Here is a 21619-nt window from a genome sequence, read left to right as displayed (position 1 = left end):
TTGCACAAGAACATACAGGAGACAGTCAGTTAACAGGACAAATATAGTGCAGAGTCAGGTGACAGGGGGTGGATTTTTATGCTGCACCATTGTAAGTTTTACTGTTTTCTTTTCTTTAACAGAGGAATTATGCATTGACTCAAGTAAATTTTTTTTATAACAGAAATGATGTAGGAAGCACTCATCAAGAGTATAGTACTAATAATGCAAATGTTATGGTAACTGGTCACATAAGAAGTTCATTCACTTTCTTAATATTTTCAATACCTATTATGACTACCATTTTCTGGAAGGATATAATGAATGTAATGAATACTTATTTAATGTATGTTTCATGTGAAACTATACATGAGAAAAGAAAAGATGGGATGCTGCAAATGAGGCACTGACTCAATAAGTGGAGTAATGACTGATTCTGTGTATCAAAATAGAGAAGGCGCACTTTGATGTTGTCTCATTAACAAATGAAGTGGCTGTACTGTGGGTAGTGAGAAAAGTAACAAGAACTGAAAAACAAGCAAGAACTCTAACAATATATTCTGTAGAAAACTTGAAGTGATTAAAATAATTAATATCTAATGCATATACACTAACCAGAATTATTAATATCGTCTTTGAATATTCTGTGATAATAATGTAGTGCTATATTTGTTCAACTATGTTCACATCCTATGCTAAAAAGCCAACAGGCAACCCAGAAAGTTAATGTTTATGGTATCTATGTTTATAATCATTGTAATATTTTACAGACAATAGGGGTGAGCATCTTAGGACACAAAACAGTAATTGCAGTTTCAAAATTTCTTCAGTCAAAAATAATAATGTACTTTCATTGTAAATACTGCCAAGCAATTTGGTTAGGGTAGGGTATGCACAGCATTTATGTCACCTACTAGGTCATGATTTGATGAACATACAGAATTCATTCACTACTCGAGTAGACATGCCAATAGAGAGACACTCAGTTATTGACAGATGGTCAAGACACCTCGATCCAGACTGTGGGAAAGATTCTTTATTAAAAATAAATTTGCAAAAGATGAAAAATGAATTAGATTACTATAACAAATGTTGATGGAGATGCCCAAAATATCAAGAAAATGGGCCCTCTATGGGCAAGCTAGAAACAAGTAGAAGTATTTATCAATTGGTCTCCATTATGTGAACATGTACCACCCAGTGCAGCTCAGTGATTGATAGTATGATCATATAATTGGTTATCAAACAGACTAGTTATGTTATTGTAAGTGAAAATGAAATAGATGGTAAGCTTGACTTGGGCGATGTTGATTTGATAATAACATATTTGTAAGTAAAGACAATGAAGTTATGTTTAAAATTTGTGGTGCTAGAGATAATATGATTAGACTTCACTATCATTGCACTGACTAATGGGTTTTCACTGACTCTCACACAGCACTGATTTTCTTATAATGACATATGTAAATTAACCTTATTTCATGTGGATAAATAGAGAAAGTGACATTACTTTTTCTTATAGTACAGATTTGGAACATAGTTGTAGTGATAGTAGAAGCAATCGCAAAATACAGACTGAATTTCACTGTTAAAAATAGCAATGCTGAAAGCTGTGTGACCTATGGAGATACATAGCAATCTGGACAATAAGATGCATGAGAAGATATGAGCCAAAAAGGCCTTTTCTCAAACAACCAGCGAACCCCTGAGTGCACACTGATTCGATTTACCCCTGCAGTTTACCCAATGCAGTCCTCCAAATGCAACTTTACATGTGGGACAGTTTATGTTGTTAGCATATGTAGATGTAGTAATGTATGGTATTTGATCTTTTTCAGAAGAAGAGAAGGAGAGAACTGCTACACTCTCTCCAGACACATACTTCCTATGTGCTTCTCAAGATTTGTACACCCAGCTAACCAGGATGCGCTATCGTGTCTGGTTACTGTGCTTCTACTGAAATAATTGTTCTTGTAAACCAATACCTTCAGTTTGTTGCCTTCTATATCAGACATTGGCTACTTTCTTCACCTACCCTCTCTTTAACATATGGTGCCCTAATGCTCTATATTATGTCACCATCACATACACCAACATCTAAAATGATCCAGGTCTTGTCGCTGCTGGCATCTTTAAGTTCTGGACCTAGTGTGAGGACACCCTGTCCTCACTGTATCCGGCTTCCTGCTCGATGTTAGCCTCCTTGCTGCTGATAATCACCATTACATCCCAATCTTTTCCAGAAAGATATTTTGCCGCTCAAATGAAAACAAGAGAAATGGAAAAAAAGTAAGTAAATTGTTTATTATTTCAAAAGTAATCATCATAACTGTTAATACATTTATCCCACAGTGAGACAAGGTGGTCGATTCCATTATAGAAAAATATTTGCAGTTGCCTGCAGAACCATTATTGTACCCTGGCATGCACCTCTTTGTCTGAAGTAAATCGACAGCCATTAATGTCTCCCTTGAGGGCATCAAAAATATGGAAATCACAGTGGGAGGGATTGGAACTCTATGGACGATGTGTAAGGGCTTCCCAGCAAAACTTTTGCGGTGCAGTTGAAGCAACCTTGGCAACAAGTGTACTAACAGTTATGGTCATTATTTCTGGAATCAGTGATGTATCTAAGGGGAGCTTCTGGGCTTAAGTGCCCTCCCCCCCCCCCCCCCCCCCCCCCCAAAAAAGAAGTGGAATTATAGAACATGTGTTCTTGTTACACACCAGAACACAATATCATAATACTATGAGACTATGGACAGTAAACAAGTGTTAACAACACCTGTGTTTCAGTATGTGAAGAACTGGGTTGTATGCTGCTACAATATGCCAATGACAGACTATTTATGAACAAATCTTCACACAAAAGAGAATTGGTGATAAATGGCATGGTTGTACATCATGACTGATTAGTAGTAAATAGAGGGTTTTTTAAGCATTAAAGCTTATTTCTTTTAAAAAAAAAACCATGGTTCATTACGTAGTAAAATCACATGTTTTCATTTTTAGTAATACATTTCAGTTTAACATCAATGGTGAATTAAATACAATATTCAAAATCTCAGTCTCAGCATATTACAGTATCCATAAATGAATGTTAATGAATACAGAAATGATGTACATTATAGAGGTGGTGGACACATTGTTGTAGCATGTGATGATCAAGAAATGTGTGGTATGTTTCATAGGGAATTCTCTGCATTACCAGTTGTCAAATTTTTGATAGGACACTGTTTTGAATACCAGTATTACTGAAGCTAGTTTAGTGAGGTATTGATTTCAAAGACAATACATCGCAAAACAAAAAGTGGAAACATTCTGAACTACTTCTCCAAGGCACCTTGGCTGGAAGAAGCTCTGTCCTCTCAAGCTGGGAAAATGGGTAATCCACCACAGTAACTGACACTACTGTTTACAAACAACACAAGCATTACTGCTAATTCAAAATCACGTTTTTCAGGTTCTGAAGCAAAATCAAGGTCTGACAGTTCACCATCTGACTGTAAGTATGATTTACATGATTGTTTGCTATCAAATAATGAAACAGTTGATGGCCAATTGAAGCTACAATATTTCCAAAGCTCTTTTGTGCCCAATGCAACCTACAAATTTTCCCTCACTTTGAAAAGTATCACAAGTTCAGCCTAAGCTAGATGGATAAATTTCTGTTTTTACTATACTCTCCTAAAGAGGATAGTGTCTCTGAGACAAGTTTGGATAAAAGCAGTCATCAAAATGTTGGAGCCCTGGTAACCTCCAAGTTTTTGAAGTGTCAGCATGCCCTTGAATATTTCAATGTCCATGTGAGCAATGCTTACCATAAGGCTGATGTAATTGATGTGACAATTTTGTTCCCATGATGATGAACAAAACAAAAGACATAAAACATTGCCTGGACCAAAGCTTGCTGGAACGGATGGAAAAAAAAAAAATAGAAAACACTTAGTTCTTATCAATGTGATCATGATTCCATGTGGGAATCAGGAGATTGCATTAAAGGGACTGTGTGCCTATTGAAGTTAACGAACAAAATGACAAGAACATGGGTGACTTTTCAACCGTTGTAAAATATCGTGTGAAAGGTGATGAAAACCTAAAAGCAAGTTTTGAAGGAACTGGTAAATGCAACAACTACATTAATGCCCCAGTCCCAGATCAGTTAATCAGTTATATCAATAACCAACTCTAGGGGAGGACTGTTCAGCACATTAATGATGCCAAAGGTTTTGTTATTCTTGCAGATGAAACTGCTGACATTGCTGGAATACAACAAATCTCTCTTTGTGCCCGTTATATTTCTCCAAATCTCAATATTCATGAAGATTTCTTTTCTCAAATAACATACTGAAAGCTTTGGATCAAGGCCATCAGGTAGATGCTGTACTTCCTGATTTCCGAAAAGTATTTGTCTCAGTACTACACCTACTCTTATTGTAAAAAGTATAATCATATGAGGTATCAAGTGAAATTTGTGATTGGATTGAGAACTTTTTGGTAGGGAGGCTGCAACATATTACTTGGATGGAGAGTCATTATCCAATGTAGAAGTAAATTCGTGTGTGTCCCAGGGAAATGTGCTGAATCCTTGCTGTTCATGTTGTATATTAATGACCTTGCAGACAATATCAGTAGAAAAATTATGCTTTTTGCAGATGATGCAGTTATCTACGAGGGTAATCCCAAAAGTAAGGTCTCCTATTTTTTTTATAAGTACATAAACCTGTTTATTTCTTCAATGGTTTACGTCAGTTTACAGCTTGAACATTTAGCTATTTTTTGACATAATCACCATTTCTGTCAATGCATTTTTGTAGATGCTGTGGCAGTTTTTGTATGTCCATGTCGTACCAGCTTGGTGCCATGCTGTTCGGAAAGTTATGAACCTCTTCTTTCACCTTGTCATCAGAGCTGAATTGCTGGGACCACAATTAATGCTGACAGGTAGTGTGAGACTCTGAAAAAACTCAGATGGGTAATTCAGAAGCGGAGAACAGGAATGTTGAGCAAGGGCGTACACATTCTCCATAACAACGCTTGCCCACACATCGCTCGGCAAACCATTGCTATCCTGCAAGAGTTTCAGTAGAACATAATCACCCACCCACCCAATAGTCCTGACTTGGCACCCACCTGTTCCCTAGGTTAAAAGAAAATTTGGCCGGAAAGTGATTCAGCTCTGATGGCGAGGTGAAAGAAGAGGTTCATGACTTTCTGAACAGCATGGCGGCGAGCTGGTATGACACAGGTATACAAAAACTGCCACAGCCTCTACAAAAATGCATCGACAGGAATGGTGATTATGTCGAAAAATAGTTAAATGTTCAAATTGTAAACTGATGTAAACCACTGTAGAAATAAACAGGTCCATGTACTTATAAAAAAATAGGAGACCTTACTTTTGGGACTACCCTCATATAATGAAGTACTATCTGAAATAAGCTGCATAAATGTCCAGTGAGATCTTGATATGATTTCAAAGTGCTGTAGAGATTGGCAACTTGCTTTAAATGTTCATAAATGTAAAATTTTGTGCTTCACAAAATTTAAAAACTTAGTATCCTATGATTATAATATCAATGAGTCATTGTTGGAATCAGCCAACTCACACAAATACCTGAGTGTAATGCTTTGTATGGATATGAAGTGGCATGACTACAGTTTATTGGTAGAATACTGGGGAAGTGCGATCAATCTACAAAGGAAATTGCTTACAAATCACTCATGTGAATAGTTCTAAAATATTGCTCTGGTGTGTGGGACCCATACCTGATAGGCATAACATGGGATACTGAATATATACAAAGAAGGTTGATAGGTTTGCTTAATCTGTGGGAGAGTGTCACGGAGATACTGAAGGAACTGAACTGGCAGACTCTTGAAGATAGACACAGACTATCAGGAGAAACTCTATGAACAAAGTTTCAAGAACTAGCTTTAAATTATTACTCTAGGAACATACTACAATCCCTATGTATCACTCAATAGGGACAGTGAAGATAAGATGAGAATAATTAGTGCATGCACAGAGGCATTCAAATAATCATTCTTCCCGTGCTCCATACTTGAATGGAACAGGAAGAAACCTTAATAATGGTAGAATGGGACATACCCTCTGCCATGCCGCTCACAGTGGTTTGCAAAGTATAGGTATAGATGTAGAAGAATTTCCTGCAATTTGCTCTAGTGTTTGATATGACTGGCAAATGATTAGCTGGATTTATAATCGAAAACTTGGTGAAATTTGGTTTCGATGTGTTATTTTCACAAGGACAGGTCTATGACAGTGCTGCTTCCGTGTCAGGTAAAGCCCATGGAGCTCATGCATTCATACATTAGAACTATCCTTTAGCTGTATATTCTTTTGTGCAATTCAAAATTTTAATTTGGTAGTCACCGACACATACATTTATTAAGAATTTACTAGGAACACTGAAAATGGTATGTAATTGCTTTGGGCTACCAAAGCATAGGCCAACTCTAATGATACCCTCAAATAATTAACTGTGTTTGAGTCAGGAGTCTGAAATGTACCACACTCACTAGATGGACTAAGCATCCTTGCAGTGTAAAAGACTCCAAGGAAATATATGGTTGTGTCATTTCTGGGGAAGATTCAAGAACTTGACAACAAGAGCACATCCTAAAATATCATGATTCTGTTAGCAGCCATCATAACATTATAAACTTTATTTTATGATGTAATTCATAACCTCGAAAAATTATTTTCATTTTGTCATTAGTGTTCTAATTAAACAAATTTAAACCAATGACTCAATTTGTTATTATAATTTTAAAGATGAAACTAGTATTGTTCAATAAAATTAATTTTCAGTTTGAGCTATTGTAAAATGAAAGTTAGCCCCTGACCCCCTCCACCCCTCCCCCCCAAAAAATTTTGTTAATTATGCCACTGTTTACAATAATAAACAATTTATTTTCCTTTTGTCCATATGACTGATTTTCATTTGACTGCCCCTTATATTTTCTTGTTCTAACCCAAGAACACTGTAATTTATTCCTCAAACAGTACATACACATGGAAGACAAGGTACAATGCAACTAGCAATACACATGTGGCTGTTCAATCCTTGCCTGTACACTCATTACTTCTCACACACAACTGCTGTCATTCTAGCAGACTGGGTGGCCTCTAGTGGCCAAATCAAGCACAAGCTTCATATGTGAACTTTGAAGTGGTGCACATTGTAAATTGGTAGTTACAGCAGTCCTCTTCCTTCACTAAGAAGTGAGCACTGTGTTCACATCCATTTCTTCTGTGGTCAATGTAGGTTGTCGTGTCATGCGGCACACTGTCACCAGTGTGTAGCGTTGTAAGTGGTGCGAGTGCGACAGATGCAACACTCGCCCTCCTGTAAGAGGCCATAGGCCATATGGCAGTACCATCCACATCCGATTGCAACTCCAGGGAAGGAGGTTGCAGCGAAGGTTGTGGAACAGGCGGCACCAGCTGCTACACAGGCAGCAGCAGTGGAGGCTGTGACAGTGTGGAAGCTGCAGTCCCCAGTGGCCCCTGACAGCTGACGGGGGCACCCACAACAGAGGAGACAGTTATGAAAACATCAGCAGCAGTGGTGGAGAAGTTGATGGCACTGGCCATGATGTGGAGACGACTGGGCGAAAGACAATGCGGGGTGGCAGAAGAACACCCGGTACATAGTCGCCCACGTGAGGTCGTAGCTGGTTGATGTGTCGTGATACCTTCCCCTCAGCCATATGGACAACGTAGAGGTTTCAGCCACAGGTACCCTCGATTACTGTCGACACCCATTTTGTCCGGCAGCCAAACCCATGAGCCCAAACAGCAGTGAAAGGCTGAAAGCAATGCAGCGCCAATGCTGACAGATGGCCTGGTGTTTGCTGAAGCAGATGTAGCAGTGTCCAGGGCTGATGATTTCCAACAACTCAGCCTGATTCCTATCACCAAAAGGGATAAACCTACAACAACTGAGGAACCAGTCAAGAGCTACTTCCAGCAACACACTCAAAATGTATTTTTTCATCTGAGTCTTAAATGTTCATACTAGTCATTCTGCTTCCTCGTTTGATTGAGTGTGGAAAGTAGCTGCTGTGACATGGTGAACACCACATTTTTTACAAAAATCTTCTGATTTCTGAGATATGAACTGGGGGGTGTTGTCAGTAACTAACGTATACAGAAGATTTTCCATTGCGAAAATATTTGACAAAGCATAAATTGTTGCCACCACAGAAATAGACAGACAACATACCACATAGAGAAACTCAGAATAAGCATCAATTATAACAAGCCAGTAGAAACTCAAATAAGGTCCCACAAAATCTACATGATTTCATTCCCAAGGCTACTGTGGATCTGGTCATGGTGACAAAGAAGCACTGGGATATGCCTGGTGGGTGGCACAGTGTAGACAGGCTGCAACAACTTGCACTATTTCCCAATCAATGCTTGTCAAAAAACATGTTTGTGTGCTAATGTTTTTGTATGTAACATTCCCCAGTGGTCCACATGTAAAAAATGCATAACCTGATGCTGAAGGGGGGACGGGGCTACGATCCAAGGAGCTGTGTCCTTTGTAGCTAACAGCAGCACTCAGTCCCAAACAGAAAGACATTTCTCAAGGGATCAGAAGCACGACGAGAAGGTCTGTCCAGCCAGCCCTGTTACACAAAAGAAAGAACTTTACTTAAAACAGGACCCTCAGCTAATGTGGCTGCAATTTTAGTGCTATTAAAAGGAAAACAACCAAAACATTTTGAGCTTCCACATCTAAATGAAAACAAAGTAATTCCTCTCTATCAAACCCTGGATCCCAACCAATTGCCAAATATGATAAGCCATAAGCATATGTATGCTGCATTGTAGTTCAAAAATGTATCTCATAATTGTATCATGACAGGAAAAGACTCTACCACTGCAAGCAATGTGTGAATTTTTTTGGCAAGGATGCTGAAGGGATAAAAAGAGACGCCAGTGGTTTGTGGTCTGTGATCAGATAAAACTTAGACCCCACATAGAAAAACGTGAAATTTTTAAGTGCATACACAATCACCAAATCCTCTTTCTTTACATGAGAATGATACTGTTGCCCTAAATTTAAGGATTTAGAGGCATATGCAGAAAGGTGTTCAGAACTGTTCACATACTTATGAGCAGGCAGGGCACCAAGGCCAAACTGACACATGCCAGTTGCTAAGACAAGGTGCTGGCCCAGTGAAAAGGGGGCCGACTGCAGCTTAGATTTCAACAACCTGAATTTCTGGTCACAAACTGGGGAACAGTGGAATACCGTTACATAATAATGCATAGTGTGATTGTGCCATAGTAGAAGTGTCTGGTATGAATATGTGGTAGTATGCAATTTTGCCTAAAAAATGCCTATAATTCCTTGATAGATGTGTGGTGTGGCAACACAGAAACAACATCAGTATGCTGGTGCTATAGTTTAATGGCACCACACGACACTTCAAAACTCAAATAAGTACTAGACAGTTGAAAAATCTGTGCCTTATCCAAATTGCACTCTAACCCTACAGACTGTAAAACAAAAAACAAAGGCACCAGGCACTACTATGTCATATAAGTAGCTGATGCAGGCTGGAACTGATGCAATAGGTTGCTCTAAAAAGTGTTGAAAAATAGCTTGCGCATTTGCCACACCAAAAGGCAAATACCAGTATTGATAAAGCCAGAATGGGGTATTGATAACTAGAAGGTGTTTAGATTCCTCATTGAGCAGCAGCTATAAATATGCTTCTGTAATGTTAGTCTTTGAAAAATAAAGGCCCCTGATAGATGTGCTAACAGCTCATTAGGACATCGCAAAGGATAGCTATCAATGATTGACTGTGCATTAACAGTTTTTTTTAAAAAATCACTGCAGGGACATAATTTACTGGTAGGTCTTTTGACTGTCACCAGTGGTGCTGACTATTCGCTAGAAGAAAGGGATCGAATAACATCAACAGATTGAAGATGATCTAATTCTGAATGTATTTGATCCCGTAAAGTTACCAGTACTGAGCAGAACTAGAAAAAATGGGGGAGGGCAGACTGTTTCATCATAATACGAGCCTGAAATTCTGTTCACAACCTAGTCCTGGAGAACATAGGGAGGAAAATTCAGGGCACAGAGCACCTAACTATTGAAATGGAACCAAATGCACTTCATCATTGATGGGGAATTCCAACCGTTTTTAAGTATCCAAACCAAGCAGATTTTCAGTGTAAGCACTGTCCACAACAAGGAATGTTAATGAACAAACCACAGACTTGTAAGTCACAGGTGCATAGAACTGTGGAAGAATGGGAATCTGTTGTTTGTTATAACTCACCAGCCTCTAAGACATTGGAGTCAGAGGGAGAGAACCAAAGTCCACATAAGCCTGACAACTCACCAACACTGCTGCTGTATCTATGTCCATCTGCAATCTCAATGACTTGTTAAACACATGCACCTCAGTGTATACCTTGCTTTGAGACACCATCACTGCTGACACACTGTTCACATCCATGTTCATTTCATCCTCATTCATGTTTGGAAAGGAGTTAAATACAGAAGCGATGTGTCATTTCTTATACAATCTATTAAACATTGCCCAGTGCTTGGACATGCAGTCCATTCTTGTTGAACGAAGCAGTATGGGCATGAAGACAGCAGAGCATGATACGGTTGCTGTTGTGACTCAGATTGTTGTTGTCACAAATGCCAATTGCCTTTACAACACTGAGATGTCTGCTGGACTGCTGCAATAGTGTTTACATTCCCTTGCAAAATAATTGAAGGCTGGGAGGGGTGAGAGGAACTGATTTCTGGAACTTCGAACCAATCGTCTATCTACCTGCAACCAATGGAACTTTAAGTGACTGAGTTATGTTCAATACTTCCATAAGCACAGGATTTTCACACTGTAGAGCTTGCTCTCAAACTTACCCATCAGGAGCAAAATGTATGATTGCATCACAAACCATTTGATTGGCATAGGATTCCTGATGAATATTTGTCACAAAATTACAATGATAGCTAAGTCCAGGAAGTTCTGCTGCCCATGCCCTATATGACTGCTTTGGCCACTTTTGGCAGCAACAAACCTCCACAGAAGCAGCAATAATGTGAGAAGGTTTGCAGTGATAAGTAGAAATTACCTCACACATCCGACCAAAAGAAAGACTAGAAGCTTCTTACAATGGATTGAGCTGACATGACAATTGTTTTATCCGTGAGGTGAACTCCATAGCAAAAAAAGGACCTTGCACAAGTCTACGTCTGTTACCCCAAATACCTGGAAATGTTGCCACAGACTTCTTTGTAAGTGTCCCAGTCTTCTGCTGCATTGTTGTATGCTGGAATTGGTGGCAGATATTTTGTTGGTGGGGCTGCAGGTTGTGCCAATGTATACATTAAACATGAAATAGCAAATGTCAGTGTCTGCTGTTGTTCAAGTAGAGATTTAAGCACTGCCTCTATGGAATAAACTCAAAGGACTAGCGGCTGAAGTGGTACATGTAGAGTTGAAAAACAAACCCAAGAATGCTGTAATTTATTGCTCAAACACTACACAAATTAGATAATATACTTTACTCACTTTCATGTTGCAAATGGGAGTGTTTCACTGAACTGCAGTCAATTATCTTCAGTTGCACCTTAACCATAACTTAAACTATAGGCTATTTCTTTGAAAAGGGACACACCTCCGTATATGAGAGATACATTGAAGTTGCATGGATCACGAATGTTATTATCAATGTGGCATGTGTAGTGACCATAATCCTCTACAGTTACTTTTTTGAAAATCAGGAAACTTCCCTTTATAGAGTAATTATCCCTGAAACAAAAACAAAATACAGTCAGGTAATGTGTTTTAAAAATAATAAGTTACCAAATATGTGACAGTTACCCCTGATATAGTGTTTCAGGAAACAAACCTTCCACACACAAAAGAAATTGGAAAAGAATAACTCGAGAATCATTTTTGCAAAACTGAGTATCTACTAAAAGTAAAATTGTCAGGAAACACCTTAAATCACATTAGACATTTTCCTCATAACTCGATTAGAGATAAAGAGAGAGAGAGAGAGAGAGAGAGAGAGAGAGAGAGAGATATATAGAGACAGCACATTCAAATATTTCTACAAGTACTACAAAAAATGTAGGTAGGTTTTTTCCACTGAACAACTACAGTATCGCCATTCTTCAAAATGACTAACAGTTTGTTATTTGTGAATAACTTCAATTTAATTTATATAATCATTCTAGTATTACCATATTATGGCTTCATTGCTGTCATTGTCATTGTTATTGCACCCTTGAAGAGCTTCTGTATCATCCAAAGAGTTGTCAAAACACTAGAGTAGCTTCTTAACATCATCAACCTTCTTATCACTTACTCCATTTTTTAATCTTGGCAATGGAGCATTGTTGATATCTCTGAAGTTCAACCAAGATTGGAGATCCATAATATACATTTTTTGCTTTGCATACAACACAATTTTTTCCAGGCTTCTGGTACACGAGAACATTTGCTTTGCTTATTTTGAATAGTAACATTTCTAATGACTGTTACTCATGGATTTCATATTTTGAACTTTCCAGTCTCTCTCAAGTAGACCTACCACTCAACTGACACATTTAGCACATCATGGGACTGTGAAGGGATTGTGATATTCTCTAGTTGTCTCAATTGCTTCTCAGCTGCACTAAATACCACATCAGGAGGCCTATAACTGTGCCCCTGATTGGAAAGTAATGCAGGTGAAAACATTTGAGGCTTCACAAAATCAAAGGAGCATAGCCATCATCACTGAATTTTTATTTTGTGAACCGCTTGAATCTGACAAAATTCTTAATGTCAGCTTCTGATTTTTCACTTTTTGATGTCTCTTTTCCAAATTTATTAAAAAGTCATAAAATAGAAGCAGTTAGATTGGCTTCATGTGACATTTGTGTTTTGAGCAGTGTATAATGGCAAGTGTCTTGCTTTTCTCCATTTACTTCCATTATGGTACAATTATATAACCAGGTATGTCATAAATCAAATGTTTCCCAAATAGACAGTTTGGAAGGGATTGGTTCTGCTGGCAATGAAAACATCCGCTGAGGGTATCTGTTTCTTTTAGTTTAAGAATTTCATGGAATTGTGAGGCCTGTAATGTGTTCTTATGTAATTTTTTTTATCTGGTTCTTTGGCAGCTTTAATTTTTAACATGATTTCTGCACAAACAGAGCACATGTCAGAATTAGGATTGCAAAAAGATACGTTAAAAACATTTGTAAAAGATATTTATGTAATTGGAAAGGAAGCACTTTAGGTGACCTGCTTTGATATGATCTGTACATAACCAATTCCACATTTTCTTTGTATTTAATGCTGGACTCAAGTAGGACCATGAGCATTGCCTTCTTGAGTAATGACTCTCCCATCAGTGGTATTTTACAAAATATATTGTAATGGCTTCTGTCATCTCCTCATCTCTTTTAGTTGTTCTTCTTCCCCCTCTTTCTTCTTTCAGCATTTCACCAAGGAGGTATTTTCAAGCTTCCTTTCTTATTCTGGCATCTAGTACCCACACAACCTTCCTAAATGTGGCAGCAAAAACTTGAATCTCCTCTCCAATTATTTTTGCTATTAAATAGCTTAAGGTAATATATCTTTTGTGTTTTGCCTTATCATCTGGAACAGTTCATCTTTAAGGTTCAGCAATCTTAATACATTTCAGAAGAAATATATCTTACTTTATTTTATCATTAAAGTAGTTCCTGTGCTGAGATTCTGACATGTCATTTTGCAAAAGCATTGCTGTCAGACAACAACACTGTTTGGGGCTTCTTTTATGCCTATCAGACCATGAGTACAGGCTAAATCAGGTTGATGAGTGTAACGAATACTTCTCTTTCATCTGCTTGGTTTGTCATCAACTCCTCCTCCTCTTACACCCAATAGGTACTTTTTGAATGAGAGATGAACAATCTGCTTCACTTGTAGATTCTGAATCCATATAAAATAATTACTAGACAAAAATAATATATCAGTCACTCTGCTTTAGACCACACTGAAATGCACAGACCCCCAAGTAGCATAATCATTGAGGTTTATAAAATTTTAATAAAGGAAGTAACTTAATTTTTCTGTATTAACATATAAAATTTATATTTGTGTTTGGTGTTTAGTCTTTGAAGAACAAGCAAATTCTAAACTTGTGCCTTTGTTAAGCAAGAAAATCACCCAATAGCAATATTTTGCCATTGTTGAACTGTCACACACATTGTTGTCAATAGAAGAATTATAAACATGGAAAAGCATGATAAATTTTGCTTTAGAATGGATGCAAAACAGAAAGTTATGTAGGCGTTAAGTTTTGGAAAATTTCTCTTTCAATAGATGTCAAATATTGTAAAAATTTGCAATATTTCAGATGTGTTTAATGCAGTACATGTTAGGTTTCATTAAATTTCACAAGTGCAAATCAATTCCTCTTGTTTTAAAAATATGTGAATTCATATATAACTCAAAAGTGAAAATTTTGTAGATGTTCAGTTTTGAAAAATTGGTCCTCAATTTAAAAGGAACCATAAAAAGTATTCTGATTAATTTTCCATTTATGTGCCAATGGCTCTTAAAATAAGTACCATGTAACTTACGGAGACAATATGGCTGGCTAGTACTTATCTTCATGGGGCAAAATTCTATTGATAGACACATTAACAGTAGAAAACACATTTTCCTAGATTCTGAACTGGGAGACCCAGAGCTCAGAAATATAAAGTATTCTCAAGTGAATTCTCCTGATTTGAAATACCTACATCTACATACATACTCCAGAAGCCACTGTACAGTGCATGACAGAGGATACCATGTACCATTACTGCTCATTTCCTTTCCTGCTCCACTCACAAATAGAGCAAGGGAATAACAACTGTCTACATGCCTCCATACGGGCCCCAATTTCTCTCATCTTAACTTTGTGCTCCTTGTTAGAAATGTATCTTGGTGGCAATAGAATTGTTCTGCAGTCAGCTTCAAATGCTGGTTCTCTAAAGCAAATCTAACTAACTTTTTTCTTTTCTTGTCCTTTTCTCCTTTTTCCTGTCCTTGTCTTTTTCCCTGCATTTAAGAAAAACCATAGTATAATGTAATTAATGACTGCATAGCATGTTATAATTCATCTTTAAGAGAAAGGGAAGAGTGATGTATTTGCACAAAAAGGAAAAGATGACAGCTGGGCTTTTAAACACTTGTTCATCTTTGAGCTGAGTATTGTGGCAAAGCAAGGAGGATGAAGTAATGTGAAAAGGCTGGAAGACTTCATAGAATATGGAGAATGAGGACAGAGATGCAGGATGTAGAAATGCAAGAAAAGTTCCCAATAAGTAAATAGAGGTAGGGATCATTTTACAAATAGTAAAAGAGAGATTATGAGGAGGAAATAAATACCAGCTAATGAAAAGAACAGAGAGACTGAATTGTAATGAGACTGATTTATCATTGGGCCCATAAAATTGCCTTTAAATTGTAAACAGTGGTAATATACCTAGAGATTTCTCATTGTACCCACTACAATTTGCAAATTTCAAATTATTTGCAAGTTTAGATGTACAAAATTTCACATGCAAGTTTGATTGGTGTACATTTTTATTTAAGAAAAATATGTAAATTTTTAAAATTTTAACATATCAAAGATAAATGATGGTAGACCAGTAATAATGTCCCTAAAGAAAGTCATTCACTTAAGAGTCCATAGGTACAAATAGTATCAAATTCATTTACAAATTCTGCAAAACATGTTCAGTTTAAAATTAAAGTCATGTTTTCAAAATGTATGCAGTCAGGATTGTGAAATTTTTGCAAGTATAATGAGAGACTGTTCAAGCCTCATCACATCAGTCTACGAGAATTCCCAATGATAAAATTTATTCTGCTGTTGGAATATTGTCCATGCTGAACTCAACAGTCTGGCATTAAACTGAGAATTTTTCATTCATAGAGAAAGGATCTTATAAAGAAGGGAAGATGTCTCTACAAAATCAGCTGATAGAACTACCAGAAGATACAGTCCCTCAAATTGGAAATAACAGGTCCTTTCAGTATTAAAGAAAATACCTAACAGGTGATATCTTCTGTACTGTTGCCAACAGTAGAGTGATGTTATAATGAGTAATGTCTCCTGGGTTCACACTGGCAGTGATTAAGGTGTTGCTTACTATCTCAAAGACAGAAACAAACAAAATTGCATTTTATCATTCCTTTGAGTCACTATGATAACCACAAAGGCATGTACAGTCCGCCACCAATTTTGAGCAGAGTTATAACACATAATCTTTCATGAATTTGGGAACAGAGCAAAGAGGTTTTATTCTGCTCTGATGAAGTGGCACAGCATGGTGTAATGCATTTTACTGTGACAAGGTACCATGTCACATATGGTAGACAATGTTGAATACAGCTCTTACATGGAGATGGGACAGTTGTGTGGTTCCTCACTGTTGCAACTATAGCTCGAACTGTTTACTCTGTTGATAGTTCTATGCAGGGCTGTCTTTAACCTGTTGGAGGCCCTGGGCATATTAGGATAATGGGGCCCCTATTACCTTGACAGAGCACTATTTTTATCAGAATAGACAAAGAAAGTAGACAAGCAAGGTTCTAGATGTATTTTTATTTCTTTGCAGTCACATTAAATGAATATACACTCCTGGAAATGGAAAAAAGAACACATTGACACCGGTGTGTCAGACCCACCATACTTGCTCCGGACACTGCGAGAGGGCTGTGCAAGCAATGATCACACGCACGGCACAGCGGACACACCAGGAACCGCGGAGTTGGCCGTCGAATGGCGCTAGCTGCGCAGCATTTGTGCACCGCCGCCGTCAGTGTCAGCCAGTTTGCCGTGGCATACGGAGCTCCATCGCAGTCTTTAACACTGGTAGCATGCCGCGACAGCGTGGACGTGAACCGTATGTGCAGTTGACGGACTTTGAGCGAGGGCGTATAGTGGGCATGCGGGAGGCCGGGTGGACGTACCGCCGAATTGCTCAACACGTGGGGCGTGAGGTCTCCACAGTACATCGACGTTGTCGCCAGTGGTCGGCGGAAGGTGCACGTGCCCGTCGACCTGGGACCGGACCACAGCGGCGCACGGATGCACGCCAAGACCGTAGGATCCTACGCAGTGCCGTAGGGGACCGCACCGCCACTTCCCAGCAAATTAGGGACACTGTTGCTCCTGGGGTATCGGCGAGGACCATTCGCAACCGTCTCCATGAAGCTGGGCTACGGTCCCGCACACCGTTAGGCCGTCTTCCGCTCACGCCCCAACATCGTGCAGCCCGCCTCCAGTGGTGTCACGACAGGCGTGAATGGAGGGACGAATGGAGACGTGTCGTCTTCAGCGATGAGAGTCGCTTCTGCCTTGGTGCCAATGATGGTCGTATGCGTGTTTGGCGCCGTGCAGGTGAGCGCCACAATCAGGACTGCATACGACCGAGGCACACAGGGCCAACACCCGGCATCATGGTGTGGGGAGCGATCTCCTACACTGGCCGTACACCACTGGTGATTGTCGAGGGGACACTGAATAGTGCACGGTACATCCAAACCGTCATCGAACCCATCGTTCTACCATTCCTAGACCGGCAAGGGAACTTGCTGTTCCAACAGGACAATGCACGTCCGTATGTATCCCGTGCCACCCAACGTGCTCTAGAAGGTGTAAGTCAACTACCCTGGCCAGCAAGATCTCCGGATCTGTCCCCCATTGAGCATGTTTGGGACTGGATGAAGCGTCGTCTCACGCGGTCTGCACGTCCAGCACGAACGCTGGTCCAACTGAGGCGCCAGGTGGAAATGGCATGGCAAGCCGTTCCACAGGACTACATCCAGCATCTCTACGATCGTCTCCATGGGAGAATAGCAGCCTGCATTGCTGCGAAAGGTGGATATACACTGTACTAGTGCCGACATTGTGCATGCTCTGTTGCCTGTGTCTATGTGCCTGTGGTTCTGTCAGTGTGATCATGTGATGTATCTGACCCCAGGAATGTGTCAATAAAGTTTCCCCTTCCTGGGACAATGAATTCACGGTGTTCTTATTTCAATTTCCAGGAGTGTATAATATAATATAACCCACAAAAGTAACTCTTTTAGCACGCAGATGACGCTGTAATTTACCGTCTAGTAAAATCATCAGACGATCAATTGCAATTACAAAATGATCTAGAGAGAATTTCTGTATGGTGCAAAAAGTGGCAATTATCGCTAAACAAAGAAAAGTGCGAGGTCATCCAGGTGGGTACTAAAAGAAATCTGATAAATTTTGGGTGTACGATAAATCGCACAAACCTAAGGGCTGTCAATTCGACTAAATACCTAGGAATTACAATTACGAGCAACTTAAATTGGAAAGACCACATAGATAATATTATGGGGAAGGCGAAACAAAGAGTGCACTTTGTTGGCAGAACACTTAGAAGATGCGACAAACCCACTAAAGAGACAGCCTACATTACACTTGTCCATCCTCTGCTGGAATATTGCTGCGTGGTATGGGATCCTTACCAGGTAGGATTGACGGACGACATCGAAAAAGTGGAAAGAAGTGCAGCTCGTTTCATGTTATCGCACAACAGGGGTGAAAGTGTCACTCATATGATACGTGAGATGAGGTGGCAGTCACTGAAACAAAGGCAGTTTTCTTTGCGGCCAGATCTATTTACGAAATTTCAATCACTAACTTTCTCTTCTGAATGTGCAAATATTTTGTTGACACCCACCTATGTAGGGAGAAATGACCATCATAATAAAATAAGAGAAACCAAAGCTTGAACGGAAAGATTTAGGTGTTCCTTTTTCCCACGTGCCAATCGAGAGTGGAATGGTAGAGAAGTAGTATGAAAATGGTTTGATGAACCCTCTGCCAGGCACTTAAGTGTGTATTGCAGAGTAACCATGTAGATGTGGATGTAGATGTAGATGAATAATGAAGTACACAATACTGTATGTATAATTTTCTTTGAATAAGTTGCATGAATAAGATAAAACTTGTAGTACTTTTTCTGCATGGAATACATTAGAGAAGATTCTGGAGCAAATTGTGCTTGCTATGTTAGGTTCCACTGTACACTTATTCTTGTGGACAGGTTGCACACAGTTATCACTTTTGTGATTTCTGGGAGCAGGCATGACACAAATGTTTGCTTGTTTACTCACTTTACTGCGACCCTCACAGAGGTGTCAGCACGTTCACAGTCAAGTGCTGACTTTCACATAAATTTTACACAGTTACTTGCTGGATGCAGACTGACCATTTTGGGTGAGGTCTGACTATTTAAAGACTGGTGTAGGCACAAACTGTTATTTTGGTAACTATGTCATCATTCCAGGAACTGCTAGGTAGGCTTTTGCTACTCAAGATGGTCTATAAGTATTGATAAAAATTTGGTTTGTGGTCCAGGAATTTAGGAAGTTTGTGGAAGCATGTTATGCATTGGTATTGGGAGTATCCTATTTACAAGAGCCATATTGAAAATTATGGCAAATTATGCAAAGTTCTTAGTTAGTGGCTTCATCAATTAATAAAGTACGTCACCTTGTGCACAAAAATTAGATCAACAAAAATATAACAGAAAAACTCAGACTCTAACAAGCACAGAGGCAAAATTTGCAATGGAAAATCTAACTACTTCTGCACATGACCATTAATTATTTCATAAGTGAATTAGTTTCACAGAATTTGAACTATTACTGATATCAGTATCTCAGAATGCTAGTCTTCATAATGAGTGGTGTCACCAAGTCCATAAATATGTAGTAGCTAACGTGATATTTGCTAACTCATACTGATGTAAAAAGTTCAATTATCCTTACCTTTTGATTAGCATCACTTTAAGAAAATTCAACCTAGATAACATTTTGAAACTTTCACGCATATGCCACATATAAATTATGTAACTGTTTCCAGGTAGGACAGAGACCAGAGAGAAAAAATAGTTGTTATCAGGATTTAAAATCATAACAGATGGAGTAATTCCAACTTAATATGTCTCAAGGTCTCAGAAGTCATTTACATGAGGTCAGTACTGACAACATACATAGCATTCTTATCTAACTGCTATGTACTCCATCCACTATCACTACATGATCCATGTTTGTGAAGCCTTCAAACAATTGGTCTACATGCTGTAATATCTGACTGAGCCTTGTACTACATTTGTGTCACCCCATAAACAAAATGGAGACATACCTCTGAACATCTGAAATCACTACATCTCTCGCACTCTTAACAAAGTGAAGTGGCTGATCAGCTGGTGCCCAGTACACATGAGCTGTTTTTGCTACTTCTCCACACCCTAGAAACAAAAAAGGGAAACGAAAATAGTATACTGTCATAGCAATTAAATGTGATAAAAGAAAATATAATTTATCCAACTAAAAGAAAATCTTGTTCTCACAGTACACAAACAAAAGCTTTACACAGAAAGAGGCAGATGAATTTCCTGGTAATAGTAAATATATATAGATAATTTACTCACCAACCAGGGCTTCACAGTAAAACTGGGCAGACTCTCCTGGCAGGGCATATTGATTGGTTGGATAGTGCGTTATCACGGGGCGTCTTGAGGTACAGTTCATATCTAAGCCACAAGAAAGTTAAAGTGCAATTTAGTGCTACACAGCAACATTTAAAATGGTAATATCAATAGTAACAATGCAGTCAGTAACTAACATTCAAATATATTGCCTAAACAGTCAAAGCTGAACAACTGTAGGCTCTGAACACCAGCACCACCACCACCACCAACATTAACAACTACTGTACAAGCTCTGTTTGCTTGCAGATGCCTCATGAGGCACTCCACCTAGCCTCCAATAATATGCATATAAAAACTGTATGGTCATATGAAGTACAAGATTGGGTGACACAGCTACTAATTTTACATCATATGTTTCTTCATTTAGTAGAAATTAATTTCCCAAGTAAAAATTGTTGTCCATACATTCAGTTTCTTTTTGAACAGGGTATCAGTTTTTCCCAGTTTTATTTTTAGTACATTGTTGTATATTTGTACTCCACTGCATAAAACACAAATATGATAATCTGTCCTTCAGATTTGGGAGATAATATATTTAAATTTGTCTTATTTGCAAGAACTGGTAATTATACTCCTTTTGATGAGTTATATGAAAGCTGATGGATACTGTCTTTTTAATGAAGAATATTTGTTTTTGTTTTAAAGAAAGAACTAGCATACTACCTACAATAGTGACATATATACTGATAAGAAACAGCCAGTCTGCCTAGCATCTGTAATAATAATACCAGTGTCATCAGAAATTTCAGTTATCTGTTTGATATGGCCAGTGAAACTCAGATCATCTGCATACAAAAAAGATGTTTAGGAAATGCTTTCCTCACTATCCTTGCTCACATAACCCTAAGGTGGACTAGTATGTACGGGCAGTAGCGGGAACAAAAGTGAACAGGACACAGAAAGTGCTATTGATTTTTCAGTTCCTTAATTAGAATGAGATACAGTCACATAAAAATTGGCAGGTGAACATCACTGAAATATAATTACATATCAGTAAAAATGGACACAATGGAAATAATTCTTATAGCATGCTGTAGCCCCACGGAACTGAA

The 21619-nt window shown here is 38.6% G+C and overlaps 1 protein-coding gene across 1 annotated transcript in view; it reads right to left on the bottom strand.

Annotated features, from left to right (window-relative positions):
• LOC124595077 (X-linked interleukin-1 receptor accessory protein-like 2) overlaps window positions 1-21619 on the bottom strand; it is a 137465-nt gene that overhangs the window by 43291 nt on the left and 72555 nt on the right. The window contains exons 3-5 of the mRNA XM_047133658.1: window positions 20508-20609; window positions 20219-20324; window positions 11672-11805 (exon numbers count right to left, since the gene is read on the bottom strand). Of these exons, the coding sequence (XP_046989614.1) occupies window positions 11672-11805; window positions 20219-20324; window positions 20508-20609 (342 nt within the window). The remainder of the gene's footprint in view (window positions 1-11671; window positions 11806-20218; window positions 20325-20507; window positions 20610-21619) is intronic.

This window comes from Schistocerca americana, chromosome 2, assembly GCF_021461395.2.
Source record: "Schistocerca americana isolate TAMUIC-IGC-003095 chromosome 2, iqSchAmer2.1, whole genome shotgun sequence".
In the NCBI taxonomy this organism is placed as follows: domain Eukaryota; kingdom Metazoa; phylum Arthropoda; class Insecta; order Orthoptera; family Acrididae; genus Schistocerca; species Schistocerca americana.
This window is presented reverse-complemented; position numbering and strand designations above follow the sequence as displayed.